Raw genomic sequence first — 25,669 nt, 5'->3', positions numbered from 1 at the left:
GAGTGCAGCGTTAAACAACAAAACAACCAACCAAAAACCGGTTATGGTCAATGGACACACAAAATGACGAAAAATTCATTAAAACCGATTGATCAGTTAGGTGTCTCTGAAAAGTGTCGAAAATGCATATGCGGCATAATTTCAAGTGTACAGTCAACGCCTTTCTCAACCCCAACATGACCGTCCAATCACTAACCAAACCATTCACAACCCTCCTTGTTACGTATCGTAATTATACAATTAATTGAATAATAGTTTGTTTTTCCAGGGATTCAACATTTGTCGACAGAAAATGATTCCGAAGACGCTTGCCTTCTTTGTGGTTTTCGTTTGCTGTAGTACGTACTTCCTTTATTGTAAACTGAAGAAAGATTTCAGAATGGATTTGACAAGGGACTTCTCCCGATATACTGCAGCAGAAATCACAAACAATATACAGAGTAATGCAAGAAACATTACAAAATATTTTGACGGAAATATCGAGCGAGATTACCCTGGAACCGGAAACATAAAAGAAGGCAAGGATGGATGTCTGGTCAGCGACGATGGAAACAGTGGTAACTATACGGAAAGACGAAAAAAGGCTCTATTCTTTGAAAGGGTATCACATAAGAACAAAGAGGAATATAGGGACCTCATCAGAACCTTCAGTAAATATGTGCCCTCCAACATCACTTACTTCCTCTATGCAGGAACTCTCCTCGGATCCTACTCACATCACGGCATCATTCCCTGGGACGATGATATGGATATTATTGTCAGGGAAAATGACAAACCTGCATTACTGACATTCTTGAAGTCTCTCGGTCCAGAGTATGAAATTTACACTCAATGGTCAGTAAACTGGAAATTGTATCACACAAAATCCCCAAAGGCAGGTACTCGAAAATGGAATTGGCCATTCCTCGATATATTCTTTTATTCGGAACACCCTTCTTTCATCCAAGATTGTAGGGAACTGTGGAAAATATATAATAAGCGTGATGTGTTTCCTTTGATGACACGGCCCTTCATGGGAATGATGCTGCCAGTACCAAGGAAGACCCGGGAGGTGTTGGAGCTGCATTACAAGATAGATCTATGTATGTCGAATTCCTATGATCACAGACTGGAAAAGGATGTGCCAAAAAAATGTGTATCAAAACTTCCTTGTTCTCTTCTGAAAGACAAGTTTCCCTTTGTGGTCAGAACGTACTCATCAACAAATACATCTGTTGAAATACTTGAATATGGCTATAGCGTTCATCAAAAAGAGACTTTGGCATAATAACATCTGTCCTGTCAGTTGTATTCATGCCAGTGTGGACAGTGCCTTCTATAAGTTTCCTTGTGAGAGAACATTATATTTTCCTGATCAGGATTGACTTGTGATTTCCGGTTGACGCCCTTAAGTTTTGTTCTTTTTAATTTAGTTTATTTTGCATCCATAATCCATTGATTATCCCTTCTGTCGTGTGAAGAACATATAAAATCCATACCGGTTTCCTCTCAAGTGTGAACCTACTCCACTTTACTTCAAGCTGGTAACACTCATTAGATAAACAGCTGTATAGATTTTAGCAGGAGTAGGCAGCGGTTGTTATGCTTGTTAAACGGGGCAAGGGATAAGGCGTTATACAGACTTGCAACTGTAGCAGCTTGATACTAAATCTGCTGTACAATGTTGGAGATGTAGATGATGGATGTTGCCTCAATAAAGTGAACAAAATACCTTCGCCTGTAATAAACAGTGTCTGCATTTACAGAAACGAGTCTTCAGTTTGGATTGTATACTAGTTCCCGGACGCAGAAATTCTTCCATACAGTTTATTGTCACTCCAGGTTCACTGCAGTTCCGTTAAGATTCCGGGTGAGACTCAGTCTTCTTCAACCCACGCTTGAATCAGGGGGCGACTGACGGGATCGGGTAGTCAGTCTCGCTGACTTGGTTGATGCATGTCATCGTATCCCAATTGCCTGGGTCGATGATCATAATGTCAATCTCTGGATTGTCTGGTCAAGCGCCATTATTTTCAGACCGCCGTCATATAGCTGGAGTGCGGCGTTAAACACAGGTAACGTTGTGCCGCCATTTTAAGACTATGTGTGTTGGTCAGTGGACATGTACAAAGGTTTACCATGTTTATGTGTTTGGAAATAAAACAAGCACAACATGTCAAATTATGTAAACTGCAAGTTTGCACATATTTTTCGGTTTTCTGAAAAAGAATCGTACAGTCTGAGTTTTGGTAACATAACTTTACTGCAAACCCTGACACAAGCTAAGTGATAACACACTGCACACAGGACAAACAGTGGAAAATGTGAAGACTCCACACGGAAAGTGACAAATGTCATGGTCATGAGAACTCAAATTCTCGTTTCTACCATTACACTGTACACTGACTGCCATGGACAAACTGATATTATGGATCATGATCACACGTTGGGGAACGTTAGCCCATACTGTCTGTAGTGTATGTGCAACCTGTTTCAGTGTCCGTTAATTAGGATAACGTTGTCGCTGAAGCAAATAGTTGGTTTGATAGCGTGCGTGACACCTTGACACGTCGCAATGGGGTCAAAGGGGTCGCGTTGTCCGGTCCGTGACTTCAAATAAGGACGACCCAAGAAAAGCCAGGGTAAAATAGCTCTTCAGCAATCCATGCTTGTCGTAAGAGGCGACTAGGGTTTATTGGTCCCGTCTGTGTATTCCAGTTGTTTGAAAGGCATGCAGAATCGGTGTTTAAAACAGGTACTTTTAAGAATTTTTATTACATGATTTAATTACAACAGACCCGTGAAGATTCCGGGGTAGAATAGGTCTTCAGCTACCCATACTTGCCGTAAAAGGCGACTATGCTTGTCGTAAGAGGCGACTAACGGGATCGGGTGGTCAGGCTCGCTGACTTGGTTGAAGCATGTCATCGTATCCAAATTGCGTGGACCAATGTTCATGATGTCAATCACTGGATTGTCTGGTCCAAACTCGATTATTTACAGACTGACGTCTTACAGTTGGAATATTGTTGAGTGCAGCGTTAAACAACAAACGAACAATTGGATAAGGACCTTGCCAAGAGTAATCGATTGTCCTGTTGCTGCAAAATCCATGTGCTTAATTTCACTTTAGTTTGCAGCTTCACTTCATTAGCATTACTATTCAATCGGACCGTGTATATCTGTGGTAGAATAGCTCTTCAGCTACCCATGCTTGTCGTAAGAGGCGACTAACGGGATTGGGTGGTCAGGCTCGCTGACATGGTTGATCCATGTCATCGTTACCCAATAGCGTGGATCGATGCTCATGATGTCAATCAATGGATTGTCTGGTCCAGACTCGATTAGTAACAGCGACGTCATTAAGCTGGAATATATGCTGAGTGCGGCGTTAAACAACAAACAACCTGGTCAGTTTTGTATTGTAGGGTCAACAATAACATTTAGTGTTTTGTCACGTGATCTGGATTAACCAATGAAATTAATAAATCTTAATAGGGGTATAACGTTGCAGACTATTCACTGAACAATATAGCTGAGTGGTTAGATTTGTTGACAAAGGTATAAGCAGCAATTGAGATTATTTTAATGAATTATTTAACATGTGTATGCACAATCCAGGAAGGGATCACAGGACTTCTCACCTGTAAGTGGGCCAGGTAGATCAGCATTTGATTACATCATCACTTCACATGGACAGTGGAGTACTGTGGGAGATTTCAATGTCCATGAAGTCAGTCACATCCTCAGTCAGTGTGATGATATCGCCAACAGTCTCCCTGCCAGATCAGTCAACACTGGCCTGGAGAATCGCACATAAAATACCTTGAGGAATATCGTCTAGACTACTCTTCATCCTCTGTTTCATTGTCATTTTGCATGTGATTGACTGAAGTGCAAACAGATGACACTTACGTACAATACTAGTATTAGATTTAAAGACTATTCTTGAGTTGCAGTTTAACATATATGATAAATCAGCACTCGGTGAGTCTGTCATGTTTGCGTTTACTCAAAGTGAGCTCCACACATTATATTCATGCGGGGGGTCGAACCGCGGCGTGACGAGCAAAAGCTTCAACCACGTATGGTGGTAGAGGTATATTTGTCGGAGATTTCAATGATCTGTTTTTATTGTTGTATACTGTTGTATGCTGATGATCTATGTATATTTGATGACTCAGTTATTGGTTTGCATAGAAAAATTAATGTTTTATCTTCTTTTAGTAAAAAATTGGGTTTGAAAGTTTACTTTGATATAAAACTGAAAAACTTTAAAATGTTGTAAAATGGTTTTATGATGATGTACATATAAAGATAGGAACATATTACAGTTGTTTAGGTGTTGTATTTTCATACAACCGATTATCATGGTCAAAATGTGTGCAAACTTTAGTCCAGAAAGCTAACAAAGCTCTTATTCCCATTAAGCAATTACACATTAAACTTAACTCCCTTCCTTTACCAATATTGTTTCAAATGTTTGATACGCAAATAAAACCAATATTATTTTACTGTTCAGAAATCTGGGAAACCCATAATTGGAATGTTTTAGAAGCTATACAAACTAAATTTTGTAAATATTTACTTGGTGTCCGGAAATCTTGTACAAATGTTGCTATTTTGGGTGAATGTGGACGCTATAAATTATATTGTAAGACTTATGTACATTGTTTGAAATATTGGTGTACACTAACCACTATGTTAAATGAAAGATATCCTATACAATGTTATAATATGATATTTAGATTAGATCAAGTAGGAAGAGTTACATTGGCTACTAACATTAAGAATATTTTGTATTTATATGGTTTTGGTTTTGTATGGGAAAATCAATCTGTTGGTCACGCTGATTTTTTTATATGTGAGTTTTCACAAAGAGTTAAAGATTGTTATATACAAACATGGCATTCACAAGTTAATGATTACAAACATCTACAATTTTATTCGTTACTCAAAACAGCATTTGTTATTGAACCGTATATTTTAAAAATCACTTGTAAAGAACTAAGAAGAATGTTATCACTATTAAGAATTGGAGAATTAAATATCATGGTGAATATAGGAAGAAAAAGTAATATTGATTTTAATTTTAGATTTTGTCCTTTTTGTAAGAACATCATTGAAACTGAATTACATTTTATGATATAATGTCCATTATATGATGATATCAGACAGAAACACATTCCAAATATATATATTGTAAATATCAGTTATTTAAGCATATAATCTCAGGCAAACTAACTGATTTACTTCAATGCTGTAAATATATTAAAGAGGCTATTGTATTACGTTCATCCAATTTGTAATTATTATACTTGTTTAATGTTGCACCAATATGTATATTCTATATGTCAATATATATTTGTACATGGGCCTGTGGTCTTTATACTGAATAAAGAAATTGAATTGAATTGTGTGAATTTATTGGTAAGCGATGGTTTACGCTTTTAGCAATATGCAAGCCATTACAGAGCAGAGGATTCCAGCAATGCCCTTATACATTATAGCTATAAGGAAAAGCGGACTTGCTTTTAACCACAAGGCCATTCCACTCCTTTGTTGAATGTGTTATTTGTCGATTCCCAAATTATAACAATATGTTAACTTAGAAATATGTACGTAAAAGAATTTAATGTGAAACCAACAAACGGTATACAATCAACAATTGTATTACAAAATTCACTAGGTTTACAAAACAAATCAATGAGTGATTGGGGTTTAATGCCGCTTTTAACATTATTCCAGTTGTATCACGGTGTGTCGGCTTGATGTTGGAGGAAAGCCCGAAGTGATGATGGTCTCAGACGTTTACCACTTCGGTGAAACCCACGAGCACGGGTATGGTGCTGACAAACCTAGAAACATAATCGGGGCGAACCGGGATTCGAACCGACAATCATAGGTTTCTGGCGTGCCCATGGGACGCAACTCTGCACAGCGAATCGCGGCGCCTTAGACGGCTGGGCCACCCGTGCCCCCAACATGACATGAACAGATCCTTACCTTTGTGGAATGTTATAACAGTTTGTCCAAGAACTTGATTTTGGAGGAAGAAATCTCTTTTTCCAGAATAGCATTTGATTGTGTGACCCTTGAAACCCTTCAGACCATCATCTAGGTTATCTGCTGATGAAGACCACTGTCAGATCTCAACTCCCCCAGACCCGTGATGAATAGCTCTTCAGCAACCAATGATTACCGTAAAAGGTGACTATGCTTGTCGTAAGAGGCGACTAACGGGATCGGGTGGTCAGGCTCGCTGACTTGTTTGAAGCATGTCATCGATCCTAATTGCGTGGATCGATACTCATGATGTCAATCACTGGATTGCCTGGTCCAGACTCGATTATCTACATACCGCCGTCATATACCTGGAATATTGCTGAGTGCGATGTAAAACAACAAACAAACCTATCAACTCCCTCAACTTGTCACGTGTACTGGTTAGGTTAACCTGAAATTAACATACGCTGGATCCAGTCAGTTAAAGTTAAAAAACGATGCAGAAAAGTAATACCAACTTGAACTGGTCCCGACTCGACTATTTACAGACCGCCATCATATAAGCTGGAACATTGCTGAGTGCGGCGTTAAACAACAAACCAACCAACCAAATCATGCATCTGAAAATACATGTTCAACAGTTTCACCCAAAATAAGGCTTCAGGAATGTTTTACCAAAATTCATTCAACCAACCCAACTCAACATATTCACAACCACATCAGTTTATCACTTGATCAATGCATTATCAAATATTTTATGGTAATTAGTTTGATTGTTTGTTGTTTAACGCCGCACTCGGCAATATTCCAGCTATAACGGCGGTCTGTAAAATAATCGAGTCTGGACCAGACAATCCAGTGATTGACAGCATGAGCATCGATCCACGCAATTGGGATTGATGACATGCATCAACCAAGTCAGCGAGCCTGACCACCCAATCCCGTTAGTCACCTTGTACGACAAGCATAGTCACCTTTTACGGCAAGCATGGGTTGCTGAAGACCTATTCTACCCCGGAATCTTCACGGGTCTGTTGTAATTACATTATGTAATTTAGCAATAATAAATAATAAAAGTACCTGTTTTATACCCCAATTCTGCATGATGAAAACACAAACTGTTAACATGTACAGTTAAGCTGATCTGGAATTCAGTGTACGACTGTCAGACACAGCAGTAAAATAATAACACTCACATACCAAAAAAAATAACAAACAAAATTAATAAGAATGTTGTTGAATTATCATTACTGCAATGTTAATAGAATGAATTTAAATTCTGAAACAAAATTCACCTTTGATTGCAAATGTGCCACCTTTAGATCTTTGGATGTGTAGACTTCAGCAAGATAAGCTAGAAGGGCATTTATGGTTTTGTACACGGTCTCAAGTGCACTGTAAAATGATAGCCATCTGACTCTGTGAACTTCTTTATTCTTAAGCTGGGGTAAGTCTAGGATGGCATTTACTTCTGCCATTCGGGCAGCTTTCTTTGGTGAATATTTGAAATAATAATAAATTGCTGTGAGCGCTTGTTGGAAGGCATCCAAGGCTGTAACACCCTGTGCAGTTTGGCTTGCATACGGTGCAAGTCTATGTGCGATGTAGTGCACCTTGACCATTCCAGGATTTTCTATCTTCATCATACTTGCCACACCCTTACCCTGACCAGTCGTGACCGATGCTCCATTAGAGCCGAGTCCCATCCCCTTTGACACAAATTCCTCTTCTGGAAAGTTCTTTTCTAATTTCCTGTGAAAGAGCCACTCCAGTATATTCTGTAATGTTAATATTGGTTAGGTAATGGGTTCTGGGTAGAATAGGTCTTCAGCAACCCATACTTGCCGTAACAGTCGACTGTGCTTGTCGTACAAGGCGACTAACGGGATCGGGTGGTCAGGCTCGCTGACTTGGTTGATACATGTAATTGATCCCAATTGCGTGGGTCGATGCTCATGATGACAATCACTGAATTGTCTGGTCCAGACTCGATTATTTTAGACTGCCGTCATATAGCTGGAATATTGCTGAGTGCGCCGTTAAACAACAAACAAACAAACAAACAAGCATATTCACTAGATCCACAAGTTGGGTGTAAATAACCAATCTCTTGTTCACACACATATCAGTGCTTTCATTAGTTAAAATTAAAATCAATATTTAGGAGGAATTATTTTACTAAGCGCATGAAACAACAAAACTGGTTTCGAGGTACTCCAATAATGAAAAATGGGGTGGTCACATGTTCAAGCCCCTTTAACCAGAAAATAAACAAATGTTACCCAGGTCACAATCGCTCAGATTGACAACTGACAACAAAGAATTTGGGTCACATCAGTTTGTGTTTCATAAAACATGGCTGACAAAGATACATCAGCCAATGACGTAGGCGCTTTCAATTTGACAGTGCGCTAAGCGGCACAACTTTCAGAGGACTGACAGAGTGATTTCCCTTAGACCGTGGACGAGACGCTCAACGTGTATTTACTTACACCCTTGAAAACACGGAATATATTACACAGGGGATGCAAAAATTAACTGAATGCACTTACAATGTGTGAAAAGTACCATATACAACACAAACAACAGGAAATATCACAAATTCAATTCTTTATCACAGTTCCTCATCTTACTTGTAATTTGTTGTTACGCGTATCTATAAAATACAAATAATCAAAAGTAGAAAAGACGCACATACTGCTTGGCCCCTATACAAGATAGTGTCATCTCGCCTGAAACTGAGGTTGTGACAAGAGACGTCAAACATGTGCGAGATTTTAGACATGCAGCTTAGCTGGGATGGAAAAAAGTTGTTTACTGTTACAGTGGAATTACATTTGTGAAAGAGACCATGGGAATTGGAAGAAGAAATTACCTGGAAGTTGTTCACGGGAGCAGTGGACAGTGGCAGGATATTTGTACCAAATTACGTTCGTTAGCGAGCTGCTGCTGTCCCTGAAGAATGTTCAAATAATGTCGTTTTTGAGCCGAGCTCGAGTCAATGGAATACGACTTCAACGATTCATCGGTTTTGTGGCCGGTAATTTAGCAAATCTCGCGATTTTCAATACCAGCGTTTGACAGCAAAGTAACAGCAGTTGCCCGAAGACAATGGTTTGTATACACTTTGAGACCAGCGTTGGTAGAAATTTATTTCATCATGTTGCCAATGACATTTACACCAACTGGCCTCGTGGTGTACCATTCGGTGTCGTCGACGTGGACTCGTCTCTTGGGAGCCTGGTTAAAAGCACCATTGTTGGGATTGAGGAGAGACATGTATTATTTTAATGAAAGTACAGGACGTGTACAGAATTGGTCCGATGTTGCATAAATGCGTTTGTTGGGCCCATTTGAGTCTTTGAGGTCCCCCTGTGATTTTTGGTGACTTCGGAGTGTGTCATTTCAATAAACTCGAACCCCTGTTCATCAGTGGATACACGAAAGGAAGATGCAGTTAATTCCCTTTGGTTTTCTTTACCACGACGAGCGACACCGAGTGTAAGGTCGAACCACACTTTACGAAGCAAGCCGGAAGGAGTTTCCGTATCCAAACTTTCACGATTTTTTTTAAAACATTCTCGGGGATAGCAGCATGATGTGTTGTCTGGTCAAGTTTTTTTAATCATGGACAGAAAAACATTGTTTGCAGTGTGAAATTCCCGGTCTTTGATAATGTTTATGCTGCGCTCAAATGGCGGGCCCCTGATGTGCCTGCGTATGGCAGCACGCAACCCAACAAAACTCGATTTTGAATAAAGATCTCCCTCAGCATTTCTGACCTCGGCATAAAAGAACCCCAGTCTCTCAATGAGTTGAGAAGCAGGAAGCTCTTCGAACTTGGGTTCAAAACCTCGGAAACCAAGCCATTCTGGATGTGAAAAACATTGCCTTGTTTAGGGTACAAATGTGACAGTAAGTGGGAGTAATTTGTTATTATTACGGCGTCGTGTTGAAATGAAATTTCCGCACATCCATTTTGCGTAACATATCTCAAATCATACAAAACGAAATATTTAATTTACGTTAAGATTTTGGTCAATCTCGTTATATTATTGCCATTTTTTGCGATGACACATTGGTCACGCTTTACATTGCTATAATGGCAATGGCGTAAGGGAGGTAACTTTCGCTGATGTTGATCGAATCTGCGTAGGAATTTTATGGGGCCTTTACACAAGATGGCGACCTTTGTGCCTCCCGTGTGCGACCATACAGTTTGCCAGGTCGTCGTTGGAGGCTCAAAGGAGGCAGAATGGTTGCCTAGGTCGTTCCAAGGTGGTACACGGGAGGTTCAGACATCGCCATGAACGCCATGGTCGCCTTGTTTTTTTTAACATGTTCAAAACAGTCGCACAAAGGTCGCCAAGGAGGTTGGTTGCTCAAAGGAGGCAGAAGGGAGGCACAAGCATTGCCGTTGTTGCAGAATGAAGGCACAGTGGTCGCCCAATGGTCGCCAGGTAATAGATGCGTTTTGCTGAAAAACTGTCCCGTAAATCTGGGCGATGCTTCTGCCTCCCTTGTGCCTTCTTTGGGCGACCAACAGCGTGCATTGAACGATGAGTATTGTGACCGCCGTGCCTCCATTCGGCGACCACGGCAACACTTGAGACACCATGGCAATGCTTCTGCCTCCTTTGAGCTATCTGTAGTGCCTCCTCAGCCTGCCTATAAATATAGGGCTTGTATCTGCAGTGTTTCATTGTGGTTGCAAACGTTGAACAACACGATCAGTGACTGCTGAACAACTGCTGGATCAGTTACATAGAAACATGATTTTCTGGGTTTAGGCGACCATTGAACGTCCTGGCCAGTTTTTGATCCCTCGAAGGTGGCACAAAGGTCGCAGCCCTGTGTAATGGGGGCTTAAGGTATGTGTTTATGTATTCTTTTATGTTTCCATGCCTTACGTCTAAATATTTTAACTCCCCAGGAGGTATTACGCCCAGTAGATTTGGAGAGGACATTATGTTGAACAATGAATGCAAGAAGTACCATAGTGGGCGTCACTCAAGGCAGAGGAAAACCATCATATGTTACAGGATCCGAGATGGACCAAACCTTGCCTTTTGGGATGAGGATGCATAAACATTCCCACACATTCGATATGATCAGTCATTTAAGGTCAAGGTAAGATAATGCACCTTCCAACATAAGGCAAATGATCCGGATTAGAATAGGTCTTCAGCAACCCATGCTTCCCATAAAAGGTGACTATGCTTGTCGTAAGACGCGACTAACGGGATCGGGTGGTCAGGCTCGCTGACTTGGTTGATGCATGTCATCGTAACCCAGTTGGGTGGATCGATGCTCATGATGTCAATCACTGAATTGTCTGGTTCATTCTCGATTATTTACAGACCGCCATACAGCTGGAATATTGCTGAGTTCGGCAAATAAACAAACTAACAAAATCAGGCACACGCTATAACGACACACGTGAGCCACGTGAACTACTGCATTCTCTAAAAAAATAAAACACGTTACCAACTGATATGCGACCAAAGTGCAACGACTATTGTATTGATTTCGTGGAAACGATAATAATCTTTCTAATATTTGGGCGTTTCTTCTCGTTATCCTGTCGCCGTATATACTACAAGCTTTGATTGTGCTTATATTTAATGAAGAAAGGGGGCGAGCTGAAATTGGGTTTAACGTCGCTTCACATTATTACACTTACTTAGCGACGTGTATGCACGTGTATGTGTGTGTGGCTGCTTGTACTAGTCCGGATTGATGCCGATTTATAGTGCTAGCTCACTGAGATACCATGCCGCAGTTAAACATGAATACTCACTCAGACACAGTATACTGACTCCGAGCCAACCAGTCCTTGGTTTAACTCAATGCCGAGCGCCAGACAGGGTAACAACAAGTACCATATTTTAATGTCTTTTGGTATGACGCGGCCGCGGATCGAACCCCGGACCTTCCGCTCTCCGGGCGGACGCTCTACCATTAGACCCCGGAGGTGTTGAAGACGAAGCCCGAACTAGGAGTATTTAACACAACTTGACCACCACCCCCATCTATAGTTACATTGTACATGTTGCATCGATAGACAGATAACAGTTACAGGAAATTAATCGCTATCTCTCATGTGACTTTTTATTAGTTTTTAAGGACTTGTGCATATGCATACAACCTGTTGGCTTCACTTCACGCGCCTAACACTTATATATTTTGTATATTTTGGTTTGAAGTTGAAATGATTGCATGTTTATCATACGTCCTCCTGTTGGCTTTCGGTGAGTAGATTTGCTTATCCTTAATACAGGTAGTAATATTCTTGTTGGTCTTTTCTTTTCTTATCCAACATTGCAATGTGAAATTATGTTTGTTAACAGGAATGTACAGCCTACTGTCCAGCCATAGCTACAGTAGAAAGCAGTTGTGTATATGTGCGCAGCTCAAAACCTTCACGTTCGTCTATTGTGGGGTGAACGAAGCATATTGGGCAATAGAGCAATATAGAATTGGCAGTACTTGAATGATACAGGGTAGAAGGAAGTGATGTTCGTTTTCAACTGCATCATAATTATACTGAACAAAATTAAAAACTTCACAATCCTAAAATTTTAACATTTTGACCAGTTATCATTGTAGGCCCTTATTGTGTATTTAAACAGTAATGGCCACGTATTGTCTTCAGATAACAACCGTTTTTGTGCAGGTGAATCTATCAAAATCATGTGCACAGCACTATAGTGGCAAAAGTGTTTTTTCACGTGCAACTGGTCACGTGGCCACAATACCGCACGTGTTTTCAGCCATGCTTGTTAGCAGTCATTAACAAAAAAAGAAAAACACAAGAAAACAAAAGTCTTTACGGCCATTTGTCATGCCACGCCTTTCAAATGTGCAACGTGAACGTGTCATCGGCATGTTGCAGACGGGAACGTCCGTAGCTGAAGTCGCAAGGACGTTGGGTTGTAGTCGACGGACTGTTTATGATTTACAGACGCGTCTACAGCAGACGGGTACCACCGCTGATCGCCCTCGGCCAGGTCGACCACGTGTTACGTCACATGCAGAGGATCGTCAGATTGTCTTACGTCACCTCCGTAACCGATTTTTGACGGCTACATCAACCAGAAATGAACTGTTGATGGGTAGACTGAGTGCGCAAACTGTTCGAAACCGTCTGAGAACTGCTCACCTTCAAGCAAGACGGCCATACTGCGACCGATTATGACTCAATTACACAGACGTCAGATTACTTTTAAAAATGCGAATTTCTTAATTTGACTCAGTATATATTGGTTGCACTTCAGTGTGGCTTCATTGACATTCAATAATAATGACGCTCTGGAATATTTACCTTTTTGCACAGAAATTAGATATTTGCTGCTGTCTTCAATGTATGACTCTAGAATTTATAAAGATGTCTTTGGATAACGATGTCTGTTCATATTATATGTTTGTTTTTGTTGAACAATCTTTATTTCCACTTAAATTCAGTGAAAGATGGTTGATAAAGATGCTTATATAAATATATGTCCCCTTCAAGTTATAGCAGCAGTATTATACAATAGAATAAACGTTTGGGAAGGTTGAAATGATTTTAATAAAATTTATTTCGGCAATTTGGCTCATGAAGGACAATTATTGTTACGTGTTTTATTAAGTGACAGATAAAAAATGTTTACAGGCACAGTGTCAGATACATAACTTGGTGTTGTACCAGTTTTCTTAATTTGTGGAAGTGCCGTCTGTCTACCAAAGAGGATAGGCAGGTTTTGTTATAGAAGTTCCAATGACTTGTTCCCCTCACTGCAGAGCACATTGTCCATAGTGCATGTAGGGATTTACTAAATACCTCACTGTGATATGAGGTATTTTGCATGTGCCGTAGCAAACAGAGAGACGGTTATATCTCACAGGCCCACAGACGGTTAATGACCAGACCAGTATAAGCGACTTGTGAGCACGATCGGTCTATAATTAGGTTAGGTGAGGTGAAATGGGGTTTAACGTCGCGTCCACCTACTGCACATATATAACGACCTTCAAGCATGTGTGTGCGTGTGGCTGTTTGTACTAGTCCGGACTGATGACAATTGGATAGTGCTAGACCACTGAGATACCATGCCGCAGTTTAACATGAGTACACCGCTCAGACACAGTATACTGACCGACCAGTCCTTGTTTTTAGTCCTTAAATGCCGAGTGCCAGACAGGGTAACAACAAGTACCATCTTTTAACGTCTTTTGGTATGACGCGGCCGGGGATCGAACCCCGAACCTTCTGCTCTCCTGTCGGACTCTCTACCACTAGACCACGGAGGCTATCATCAGGCATGGGTATCATCTGAATGAAAAACAACTTTACAAGTTGCTTCGATAGGACGATAGCCACATTCTTTAATACATGATTACATATCTTACCACAGCCCAGTAGATTTCGATATGCCAAGTAACAATAATACATCCTTTTAACTTACGGACCGACTATTTGATATTCGGCGTTTTATATTGTTTCGAGAATAGAAATATTTTTCAGCTACGAAACGCGATACTTTTTTATTTATAACTAGGAGCCTGATTTTGCAACACCTTGCAACAATATAATTGTTTTGGTAGGTTATAATATTTTCAACAGTCTGAATCATAATTATATTTTTGAAGAATTTTTAGCAATTTATTTTTAATCGATAAAATCCCACCTTGACCACCACCCCTATCAACAGTTGCATTATACATGTTGCATCGATAGACAGATAATAGTTCCAGGAAATTAATCGCTATCTCTCATATGACTTTGTATTAGTTTTTAAGGACTTGTGCATATGCATACATCCTGTTTGCTGTGCTAATGACGTGAATAACAATTTCAAGTTAAATTAAAAATCTATACTGATTTCCGCGTAGAAACCGATCTATCAGTGCTAATGTCCCGAGAGCAAATACGTGTTTCAAAGCGGGATATCCAAGTAGGGAGTAATTAACTAACTAATCAATATCTGTAAATCATTTGTTGCAGGGGAAGTAAGAAGAAATAAAACACTAAGATTAAAGAAGTGATAAGATAATGTTTTATTATCCCGAGGGAAATATAGTGACACAGACCAACCAAGAAAGTTAAAGGTTACAATACTGTGAATACTAAGTAAATGCGAAACACTTTCGTATGAGTTTTGACTATGTTAAAATGCTTAAAGCAGCAAAGGAAATAGAGTCTCTGCTGACCTTTCTCCGAGATGGCATCTGTGTTTGAATTAATAGTTTTGAATCAAGAATAGTACCAAGGCATTTATATTCATCAACGACTTTTACATCATTCGTCATTCTGAATGTTTACAGCACATTTTGAACTTAACGTTTCAAAATAGTCAAATACCATTTTCTTTGGTTTGGATAAATTTAACACCGGAATATTTTCCTCGCACCATGTAGTAATATTGGTAATTTCTGTTCTATAATTAATTTTTGTTTCTCTAATTAGGCCGCAGGCAGCTGCGTCGTCAGCAAACTTATTTGTCAAACAGTTGTCAGAAGTACTAAAACAGTTATCTGCATACAGGATAAATAAAATTGGTGAAAGAACACAGCCCTGTGAAGCATTGAGCAGGATATGCTGTTACTGTGGGTGAACGTGCCCCATTTACACGATCAAAATGTGGTCTGTTGACAATAACAAAAATTCGCCCATTTAGTAATAGCTGGATTAACGCTAATATCAGCGAGTATTCTCATAAGCAGAAGAGTCTGAATGGTATTTAAAGCAGATGAAAAATCTACAAAGTTCTGACATGTGAGTTGTACACTTTTCTTAGTGGGTTTGGATATTGTGGCAGAGGGACAGATGTGCGTCTTCTGCACTTTGACCTGGTCTGTAAAGCAAACTGAAGTGGGTCGAAATTATGTAATACTTTCTTAATAATACTTTCAAGGAATTTCTTCGCAACCGAAGTCAATGAACAGATGGATTGTTTTCTTTTGAAAGGGGATAACACTTGATGTTTCCAAACAAGGGGGATTGAAAGATTGTTCACAGACATTTCGACAATTCTTTTAAAAATACCAAACAAATGTTCTCTTCACTCTTTTCAAACAAAGCCAGACAAATTATCAGGGTCACAGGCTTGACACTGAGTTGATTAAAAGAACTAATAACATGATTCTTTGTTATGACAAAGTTATCCGATTTAGGCAGGGACTGCTGCACATTTTCAGTTTCCTCTATAAATCAATCTTCTTAAAGCGTGTTTAAAAGTACACCAACTTGGTGTGAGAGAAAAGAAAAAAATATATGATAGAGAAAGGCCCCCCAAGACAAAATCAACTACAACATACGATTGTCATCACATCATTGTGACGTGACTGTGGACCATGCAGCGTGTTGTGAAGTCAATATCAAGGGGACATGGTACAAATCAGTAAAGTGTATGATTAGAATGATAACAGCAGCCACTTCACACGTTTCAACTTCCTTGTCTCAGCGTTGGTAGCGTAGGATCAGCATGACCCACTTCCATGGACATTTATTATATTTAATACACGCACGCACGCACATACATACATATATATATTCATGACGTCGTAAATTGGACAATGCTATTTTTAGAGGGAAGTGAATAATCATCAGTAATAGACATTTGCAGAGTTCGGATTCTATACAGGGAGTCATATTTTTTTTAAGTTCAGGTAATTATTTTTATAGCTTGTAAATGTTATTTACATCCTTAACGAAAGAGGCTGGAAAATATGCCGGCATCTCATATAAGATATGTACGAGTCGTGGCCGTCGTTTATCATACAATTAAACAGTGCAGCGAGATTAACCACTCAGTGCACCACTTGTGGTTTCTCCTGCAATGTTTCTGTACGATCACGAGTCTTTTGTTTCCTAAATACACTTTGTTTTTGTAAGAAAATCTTTGGCGCTAAAATTATACTGTTTATCCACATCTGAAAGTAGATTAATGCTTGCCAAAACTTTAAATACATTAAGTTAATATACTGGATTCGTACAGTGTGGGCAATGAATTAGGACGCAGCTCTCATCTCCAAACCTGTTTCTACACTAAAAGCAAAGTTTCTGCCAAAGTGACAAATTCTCATAACTTACTTTTTCCAGTCTGACAACATCACATAATCTTTTCTACCTAAAAAGTACATTTGTTTGTTTCCAACACTAACTCCTCGGTACGTCTCTATTTTGGACTTATACCATTCATATTTATTCATTTGTTTTAATTCAGCCAGGAGCCGTCATATAGCTGGAATATTGCCGAGTGCGTACTTCTCGTCACGATATGGCTGAAATACTGCCGATGTGACGTTAAATCTTAACTCACTCACTCACTATTGCTGAGTGCAGCGTTAAACAACAAACAAACAAAACAGAAAACAAACAAAACTAATTCAGCCAGGAGAAAAAAATTGTCGCATACTATAACATACGTTTGTAATTGCAACGTGTTTTTCCACCTTTTTGTTCCAGTTTTTATTCGGTTTCGTGGGGCTCTGTGCCCAAATAAAAATACATGTGTAACGGTGTCCATGCCAATTCTCCATTAATACTAGTAGCAGCATTTGGAGTGTATTGTTCCACACCTTGGTCGAAATGCATTGCTCTGTGAGAATGAGAGTGTGTAAGTGAGCTGGGTTTTAACGCCGCTTTTAACAGTATTCCAGTTATATCACGGCGTGTCAGCTAAATGTGGGAGGAAAGCCCGAAGTGATGCTTGTCTCGGGTGTTTATCACTTCCGTGAAATCCACGAGCACGGGTATGGTGCTGACAAACCAAGAAACATAATCGGGGCGAACCGGGATTCGAACCCACAATGATGCACAATCATATGTTTCTCGCGTGCCCAAGGGACGCAACCCTGCGCAGCGAATCGCGGCGCCTTGGAGGACTGGGCCACCCGTGCCCCCAGAGACAACGTTAACGGACAAATGGTCAAATGTAGCCATGCCACGTAAAAGCTTCGTAAAGCTTTGTGACAGTTTGTTGTTGCATACCGACAAAGGTCCTACACTAGGTAATTAAAAGGCCAAGGCCATGGGCTCGACTTTCAGTTTGTCATGGATAACTCCCTCTTATTCTGCCCCAGAACTTAAGCGCTCACTTGGTATGATGGCAGAGTTATTCTTCTATTTGATAAAGCTGCACAAGTTGACATGTTGGGAATTGGTTCGATATTGCATTTCAAAACATGACTTGGACAACGCTATGTGTCCATGTACAAACATCTGCACATAAACTTTAGACATGGACGAAAGTAGTTGTGGTGTCTACCTACCTGAAAGTGTCAAATTACATGTACCGCAACTTTGTGGCACTCCATGGTAAAATCTCATTATATGCAACAAAGTAATAGCATGTACTTCTCATGTATGCATAATTCCCATTTCCATTAAATGCAACAGGACTGGTGTCCTCGAATCCTGATGTAGATACTACCTGGATGAAGACCACTCTCCAAAACCATTTCTCTGAAACCCGCCACCACGACACTAACACGACATACAAAGCTGAAACCAGGGACTTCATCACGAAGGAGTTCCGAAGCTACGGATTGGATACATACAGTCAGATATTTGACACGGATCTTCCGACGGTAATACTGTTTTCACATGCTTTGCTTTCATATGATTGGTTGAATGTGTCTGTAGCCAATGTACCGGACTTCACAACTTCCTACAGACCAACCAACATACGCTTTAATTTGATGTTTGGTAATGTATGGCACATTCGTATTTGGGTGTCGGTGCAAAGAGCATATTTAAATGTAACATACAACCAAATGTTCTTAAATGAAAGGAACGTCTGTCATCGTTTTCATATTTCTTTGCTATTCGGGGGCACTGGTGGTCCGGCCTTCCTAAACGCCGCAATTCATGCATGCCAGAAACCTATGATCGTGGACATGGATCGAATACCAGATTCAGCCTGATTGTGTTTCTGCCTTTTAGCACAATAGTCGTTCTCTCGGTTTCCGCCAAAGTAGTAAACGTCATCACTTCGGGATTGCCTCCGACACTAAGCTGACACATGATGACATACCGAAACTGGTTTCAAAGCGGCGTTCAACAACAACAACGTGAGGCACTATCATAATATAGTATCCCATCCTCGTGTAATACCCTCGATTTACCTTCCAGGTGAAAGGTGTAAATGTTATCGCAATTTCGAAGGGAACGTATTTCAAAACAAATACAGATCAAATAGTTGGAATCGGAGCTCATTACGACACTATGCGAGACACTCCAGGTAAGTATTGAATCGTAATCATGGTTCATAATATTAACCTTCCCTTAACAACCCAAACTACTGCATCCGAAACGCAACAGCTTCATGCCGTAGCGAGGGGGGTGAGTTAAAAGTTCCCATCGGCATTATTTCCCATAAAGCGGCGATCGTCGCAAGTATCATTATGACCCTATGAGAGACACACCAGGTAATCTGTTGTTTTTTCATCATGATTACATTCCAATTCCCCTGGCATCCAAAGTAACTGCATGCGAAATGCAACAGTCGACTTCTTCATTCATTTGTTTTAGCAAAATGAACATTTTATCAAACATGACATGACCAGTGGAACTTAGCACGAGCAACGATTAACACCGAGTGTTACGACCGCACGTAAATAGTCAGGTCTCTGCTTTGATTGTGTTTATATCTGTTGAAGAAAGGTGGGTGAGGTGAAATCGGGTTTAACGTCGCGTCACATTATTACACTTATATAGCGACGTGCATGCACGTGTATGTGTGTGTGTGGCTGCTTGTACTAGTCCGGACTGATGCCGATTTATAGTGCTAGCCCACTGAGATACCATGCCGCAGTTAAACATGAATACTCACTCAGACACAGTATACTGACTCCGAGCCGACCAGTCCTTGTTTTAGTCCCTTAGTGCCAAGCGCCAGACAGGGTAACAACAGTTACCATCTTTAAACGTCTTTTGGTATGACGTGGTCGGGGATCGAACCCCGGACCTTCCGCTCTCCGGGCGGACGCTCTACCACTAGACCACGGAGGCAGTCCACTTCGACAAGTGAGAGAGTCCAGGAGGACCTTATATGACGAGGGTCACCCATATATGCTAATTTTAACATATAATACCTTGAAAGCAAATGTCCAGAAACCATCAGAGAGACAAAACACTAGCCCCGTACGCTTCTTGCAGGTGTTGACGACAATGGCGCTGCAGTGGTTGCAATGTTACAGGCAGCCAAACATCTCGCCAAGATTTCACGAAACTACGCCGTGGTTTTTGCAGCCTTTGATTTCGAAGAATGGGAAGAGCCAGGTTGGTACTCTAACACTTATGGTGGATACTGCTGGATAAAAAAGTTTAGTATGCTTAAAATATTTACGAAACAAACACATCACTCGCGACCGTACTGTACACTTTTATGAAAAAAAGCGACAAAACCCTTTCTATGTTCATGAGAAATCTCTGCCCAAAACAGTCGATTCTAGGATTCCGTCTACATCATGAGCATGTATTATGAATCACTATCAAATAGTGATGATACCAGGTGTTCGCGAAAAGGTGACACCCGTCAAAAACACACCCAGAGGCAAGTCAATTGTTCACCCGATACAACACGGGAACATATGGTACGTACTAGTCTGTTTCTGTAGTTGATTTAAAATTTGTACTTTTTCAAAAGGACCTCCCCAAGTGGCCTGTGGAAACCTGAGTTGTGGAAGCAGAAAGTTCCTCAGTGACTGGGTGCCCACGTTTTGGAGCACGACACCCGCTGTAAAAGGGGTCGTCGTCATGGACACCATTTTTAACATACAGGAAATGAAGAACACCCAACGACTCCCACCTGGCTTAGATAAGGTAGTGGCAACATATTATTAATCATCATACCGAAACATATTATATTAGAGGTGGTTATTACCTTGCATCTGGCTGGACACCAAGTTTACTTGAATACAGGATAGTTATTCAAGTGGGTTTTTTGACCGAATACGTGTACCTCAATACTTTCGCAATGATTTCCCGCCTTTCCGGGGGAACAAAACTATTTTTGTATCAGCCTGTGGTACTTTCTGATAGCTTTGCTGAGCCTTCTGTCTGACGAATTCCCGCTTTCGTGGTTTCGGTATCTAACAGTTACCGTTTATATATAGCGTCAAAGCCACTGCACAATCAGTCTCGAATATCCGTCAAAACAAATCCAAGTGAGTTCAAAAGGCAAAATAGCGGTGAAAATTATATGAGTGCCAGTATGAGCAAGAACGCAATATGTGACCTTGTTTCAATGAGGTGATTTCCTTTTAGTAAAAATTATACTTGCTTGTCAACCGCAAATTTTCAAAACGTTTGAAATTGGTCTGCAACCTTTCTAAGGTAGGGAGTAGGGATGTTGTTCAGGATGTATTACTTCTTTGAAAAGTACACATAGGATACAATAGGAAGACGTCACAAGAATTATTAATTGTTCGATGCACATCTTCTACAGGTTGCCCCGAGCGTTGTGAACAGCGTAACATCTGACGGCAACAAAGGAGATTTCATCGCAGCGATTGGTCGGCTCTACGACTCTGACGTCCTTGATGCCTTCGTCACTTCTTACACCGCCTTGGGTCAACCCGAGTTCGAGCTTGAGAAGATTAACATCACCGCTCTGACTGGCCCCACAGTAACACCACAGCAATTCATGATGTTCCAGGACTTCATGAGGAGTGACCACTACACCTTCTGGTCAAACGGAATCAAGGCAATCTTCCTGACGGACACAGGTGATGGTTTGAGCGCAATTGTCATGTGACTTGCGTCTGAGAGATAACTGAGATATTTTTATCATTATTTAAAAAAACAACTTGAGTAAGGAACATACGTCATTAGTATCGAACTTAAAGCATTACGACTCCGATGTTCATTTGTTTGTCCTGGTGAAGCAGAATGTTTACTGTTAAAAGTACCCCCCCCCCCCCCCCCCCCCCTTGAATGATTGCAAGGTATGATCTGCAATGATGTTATAGGTCGCTTTCAACAGTGTACCAGTTATGTGGCGGAGAGTGATATAGTGGGAGACTTAAGCCCCAAGTGACACTTAGCACCATACCTGTTGATTTCACAAAAGCATGGTACAAGTCTGAGACCTGCATTGCTTCGGTATTTCCTTACACATTAAGTTGACATTTCGTGACATAACTAGAATACTCTTCACTTTCTTACTTCTTTGGTTAGGCCAACGATATGGGCCGCAGTGATGCCAGTATTTAATGTATACCACTTTCGTGATAGCCACGAACTCCAGTATGGTGTTAACGAGCCAAGGTTTGTGATCAGCACGAATCTGAGATTAAAGAGTTTTATATAGGATCCCGGAACGCACAAACGGACGCAACGCCAACGACTATGGCGCTACACTTTCCCAAAATGACCTGCTGCAGTTATTTCAAAACGTATTAATATCCACAAGACTGAATAAATTATATCTTGTATGAACATGACCAACACTGCACTCTTCTTGCATTACTTCAAAATGTAAACGTTATGTCTCAAGCCGACTTCCGAGGGTACATGGAAGTCTGCTACCATCACTCCTGTGACAAGTTAAGCCGAGTGAATGACAAGATGCTTCAGTTTCTCGGGAAGACTACCCAAGCCCTCATTGGTACTGTCAACAAACTGGCACCATCTAACGCGTCAGGTAACTCTGGCCATGATACACTGTTTGGAAGCTTTTGATGGAATTGCTTTGGCTTATTCCTGAAATATTATCACTGACATGAGTTTAACGGTGATTCAACATCACAACAGGGCTTGTCAGATTGTGGAAGTTATGCCCCAAGTGATATTTTACGCAGTTAAAGCTGGACCTTGACACCAACGTTCAGGACACATATTAAGTAGGAAAGGGATACAAATCTTTGTATCGGTTTTGGACAATGGGCCGTCCGTTCTTCTGAAATAGAACACAATTGAAAAAAAACATATTCAACAATGGATGGTGGCGAGACAAAAGAAGCTGCAAAACATATATCTACAACAGATGGTATTGTCCATTACTGCGTTAGGGCTTTCTTTGTCAATCTTATTAAATTATTGAAATGTGCTGTCCTCATCAAAGCTGTACCTAGGAGGACGCGACATTGTTATAAACATCAACTGAAATGGTTTGCTGCAAAAAGAAACAATGTTGTCTGATGCAGGGTCATAAATTGGGAATTTTGACACTGAGGGGTATTTTACCCCCCATTCTCGTTTCTATTAACACATCTGATAACGTTCATAATGTTGTCCTAATATTTGCTCATGACTTCAGTCTAAAGATCTTGTGTGGCAATAACAAATTAATTTACAGGACATATCTTACGTTTTGATTGCATATTGTTGTTTACAATCCTTGTTTGATGTTTCAGGGATCCCTGGGAACAATGCTGTCCTGTTGGCATGTCTCGTGGCTCTGTACTCAAGACTCGCAATGCCAGAATAGAGAGACATCCTACTCCAAAAACAAAGTACTTCATTCAGCGTGGTACAGTCCCTTGTGTCGCCTTGATCTGCAATAGAGACACTTTGATAACTGAACGTATGCGTTTCTTGGGTATTTTGGCGAGTTAACTACACGGTATATCTATTATGAATTTTATGCATGGTTTAATTTCTATTTAATTTAATTCATTCAGGATTGTGTTCAATCTCACAATCAGGGGAAAGAGGACGAGTACATCCAGATTCAATGGCCTATTTCTGTTGTCTACATAATATATCGGGCAGCAATGAGTAAAGCTGTTGCAAGATAGCACTGTAAACCACATACCGACCAACCCAACAGCAAATAAGTCTCACAACATGACGGCTGATTTTAAGGAAAGCCTTCTTATATATAGTTAAAATAAATTAGGTATACAATTTGATATCGAAACTGATATATATATATATATATATATATATATATATATATATATATATATATAAGGCTGCTCGAAATTCTATTTTACTCATAGGATGACTTTGTGTCCAAACATTTTTTTAATAAATGTAAAAAAAATATATGTTGTAGCTTCATATGTGCACAGTCATATAACCACATTGCATAATCTTTTGCAAACTGTATTTCCTTTTCGATTCTTAAGTAGAAAATAATCAATTGCTGCCATGATTAACAAGAAATAAAATTAATAATAAAATTCCATGTATACCTTAAAGTGGTTGTTATATGTGTTTTAATAGCGTACCTATGATGTGATAGATGCACTAACGTTCACCCAAAATACCAAAGACACTGATATATACGATACATCTGATACAACATACATGTATATCAGTTGATGCTGCTGATCATACAGAATTGGCAATAGAAGTGTTTCAGTCGATGTGCCTGAAGACCGAGTGCAGGGCAGATCAGTTTAGTCAGGCTCAATCATGTACAGGCCTTCGTGATACATGGAATATTGCAGACTGTGACATTCACTCACTCAGTGTACTGCAAAGTTTGGTGGTTAAATTTATCATGTCAAACTAGCGGATTTGTCAGTAAGAGACCAGCGTTCCCTCGACGTTGTAAATAAACTTGGGTTGTGTTTTGCTCTTAACATAACAGTTTGGGACTACAATGGGAAAGAAAATGCAATCATCGTTTCCCAGGGATATGTCATTACACTGTCTGGTACACTGTTGGTGTGTACGATGGTGCCGCACTCAACAATATTCCGGCTATATGACGGCGGTGTGTAAATAATCGAGTCTGGACTAGACAATCCAGAGTAGTATAGGTAATGATGGTTCTGGCTCACTTCCACTGGAGCTGGATTCATATATCTATACCATCACTACAGAGGGAATTTTTTATGCCAAAATGACTATGCGATTCAATGATAGTCATGAGATTAAGTTAAATTGACCACCACCTGGAGTCTATGATATAAATTTTTATAGGTAATGATGGTTCTGGACCACTTCCACTGGAGCAGGATTCATATACCTATACTGCTACTACAGGGGGAATTTTTTATGTGTAAATGACTATGCGATTCAACGATAGTCATGAGATTAAACTAAATTGACTCCAGCTCACCAATACCTGGGTCCAATCATTGCTTTAGATGAGTCTAAATGGTAATAAAAATATTCTTCATTATTTTTATCGATAAAGCGATATTCAACATTTTTATTAAGTTCTTCGTTCATTTTACTAGGAGACCAGACTATATAACTACACTCTTTTTGTAAATTGATAAGAAACAATTGATTACCGTATTTGGTTGGTTTGACATCACTGATATAATAAAAACCTTGTGGTAATTCTCTCCATTTAATAGTTTTTTCCATTATTATATATTTATGTAAGCATTTGTCTAAATGTAATCACACGCTAGTAAGCAATTTATTTTTAATCTCCAACCAGTTCTTTGGTTTTGGCACGGAATAATTGACGCGCTTGTTGCCTCCCCTGTTCTATGAACTTTTTTTTATCGTCTTCGCTAATACCACTGGTCTTACGAGATTTTGATTGAATCTCCTGCTTCATTTCATTGTATTTGGTGAGTTCCGACAGCACTAAACGAAACTCATCCTCGGATATCTTGCAATCGGCCATTGCTGTCGAAATATGATCCTCGATGCTGTTCAACTTTGCATCGGCGAGTATCCGAATACTATCGTGTTTTAATGCTTTCTTTTGCAACCTACGAGAAATGAATTTTATCGCTATTCCTGCCAGTCCCGAGACTCCGGCGGTTATTTCCATGCCGAGCACGA

General features: G+C 40.1%; 2 protein-coding genes across 2 annotated transcripts; both read left to right on the top strand.

The window, feature by feature from the left end:
• The first annotated feature begins 292 nt into the window (after positions 1–292).
• LOC139470489 (uncharacterized protein RT0683-like) lies at positions 293–1,267 on the top strand. The gene has a single exon (XM_071252894.1). The coding sequence runs from the start codon at positions 293–295 to the stop codon at positions 1,265–1,267; it is 975 nt and encodes a 324-aa protein (XP_071108995.1).
• Positions 1,268–12,196: 10,929 nt separating this feature from the next.
• Positions 12,197–23,402, top strand: LOC139470368 (uncharacterized protein YfbL-like). The gene is made up of 8 exons (XM_071252765.1): positions 12,197–12,236; positions 18,368–18,558; positions 19,103–19,211; positions 20,129–20,251; positions 20,619–20,794; positions 21,420–21,699; positions 22,470–22,616; positions 23,329–23,402. Exons 1-8 carry the CDS (start codon positions 12,197–12,199, stop codon positions 23,400–23,402), a joined length of 1,140 nt encoding a protein of 379 aa, XP_071108866.1.
• The last annotated feature ends 2,267 nt before the right edge of the window (positions 23,403–25,669 follow it).

This window comes from Haliotis cracherodii, unplaced genomic scaffold (genome assembly GCF_022045235.1).
Source record: "Haliotis cracherodii isolate W230 unplaced genomic scaffold, xgHalCrac1.p SCAF_20, whole genome shotgun sequence".
NCBI classification, from domain to species: Eukaryota; Metazoa; Mollusca; class Gastropoda; order Lepetellida; family Haliotidae; genus Haliotis; species Haliotis cracherodii.
Note: the sequence above shows the minus strand (reverse complement) of the source record. Positions and strands in the feature narration are given on the sequence as shown.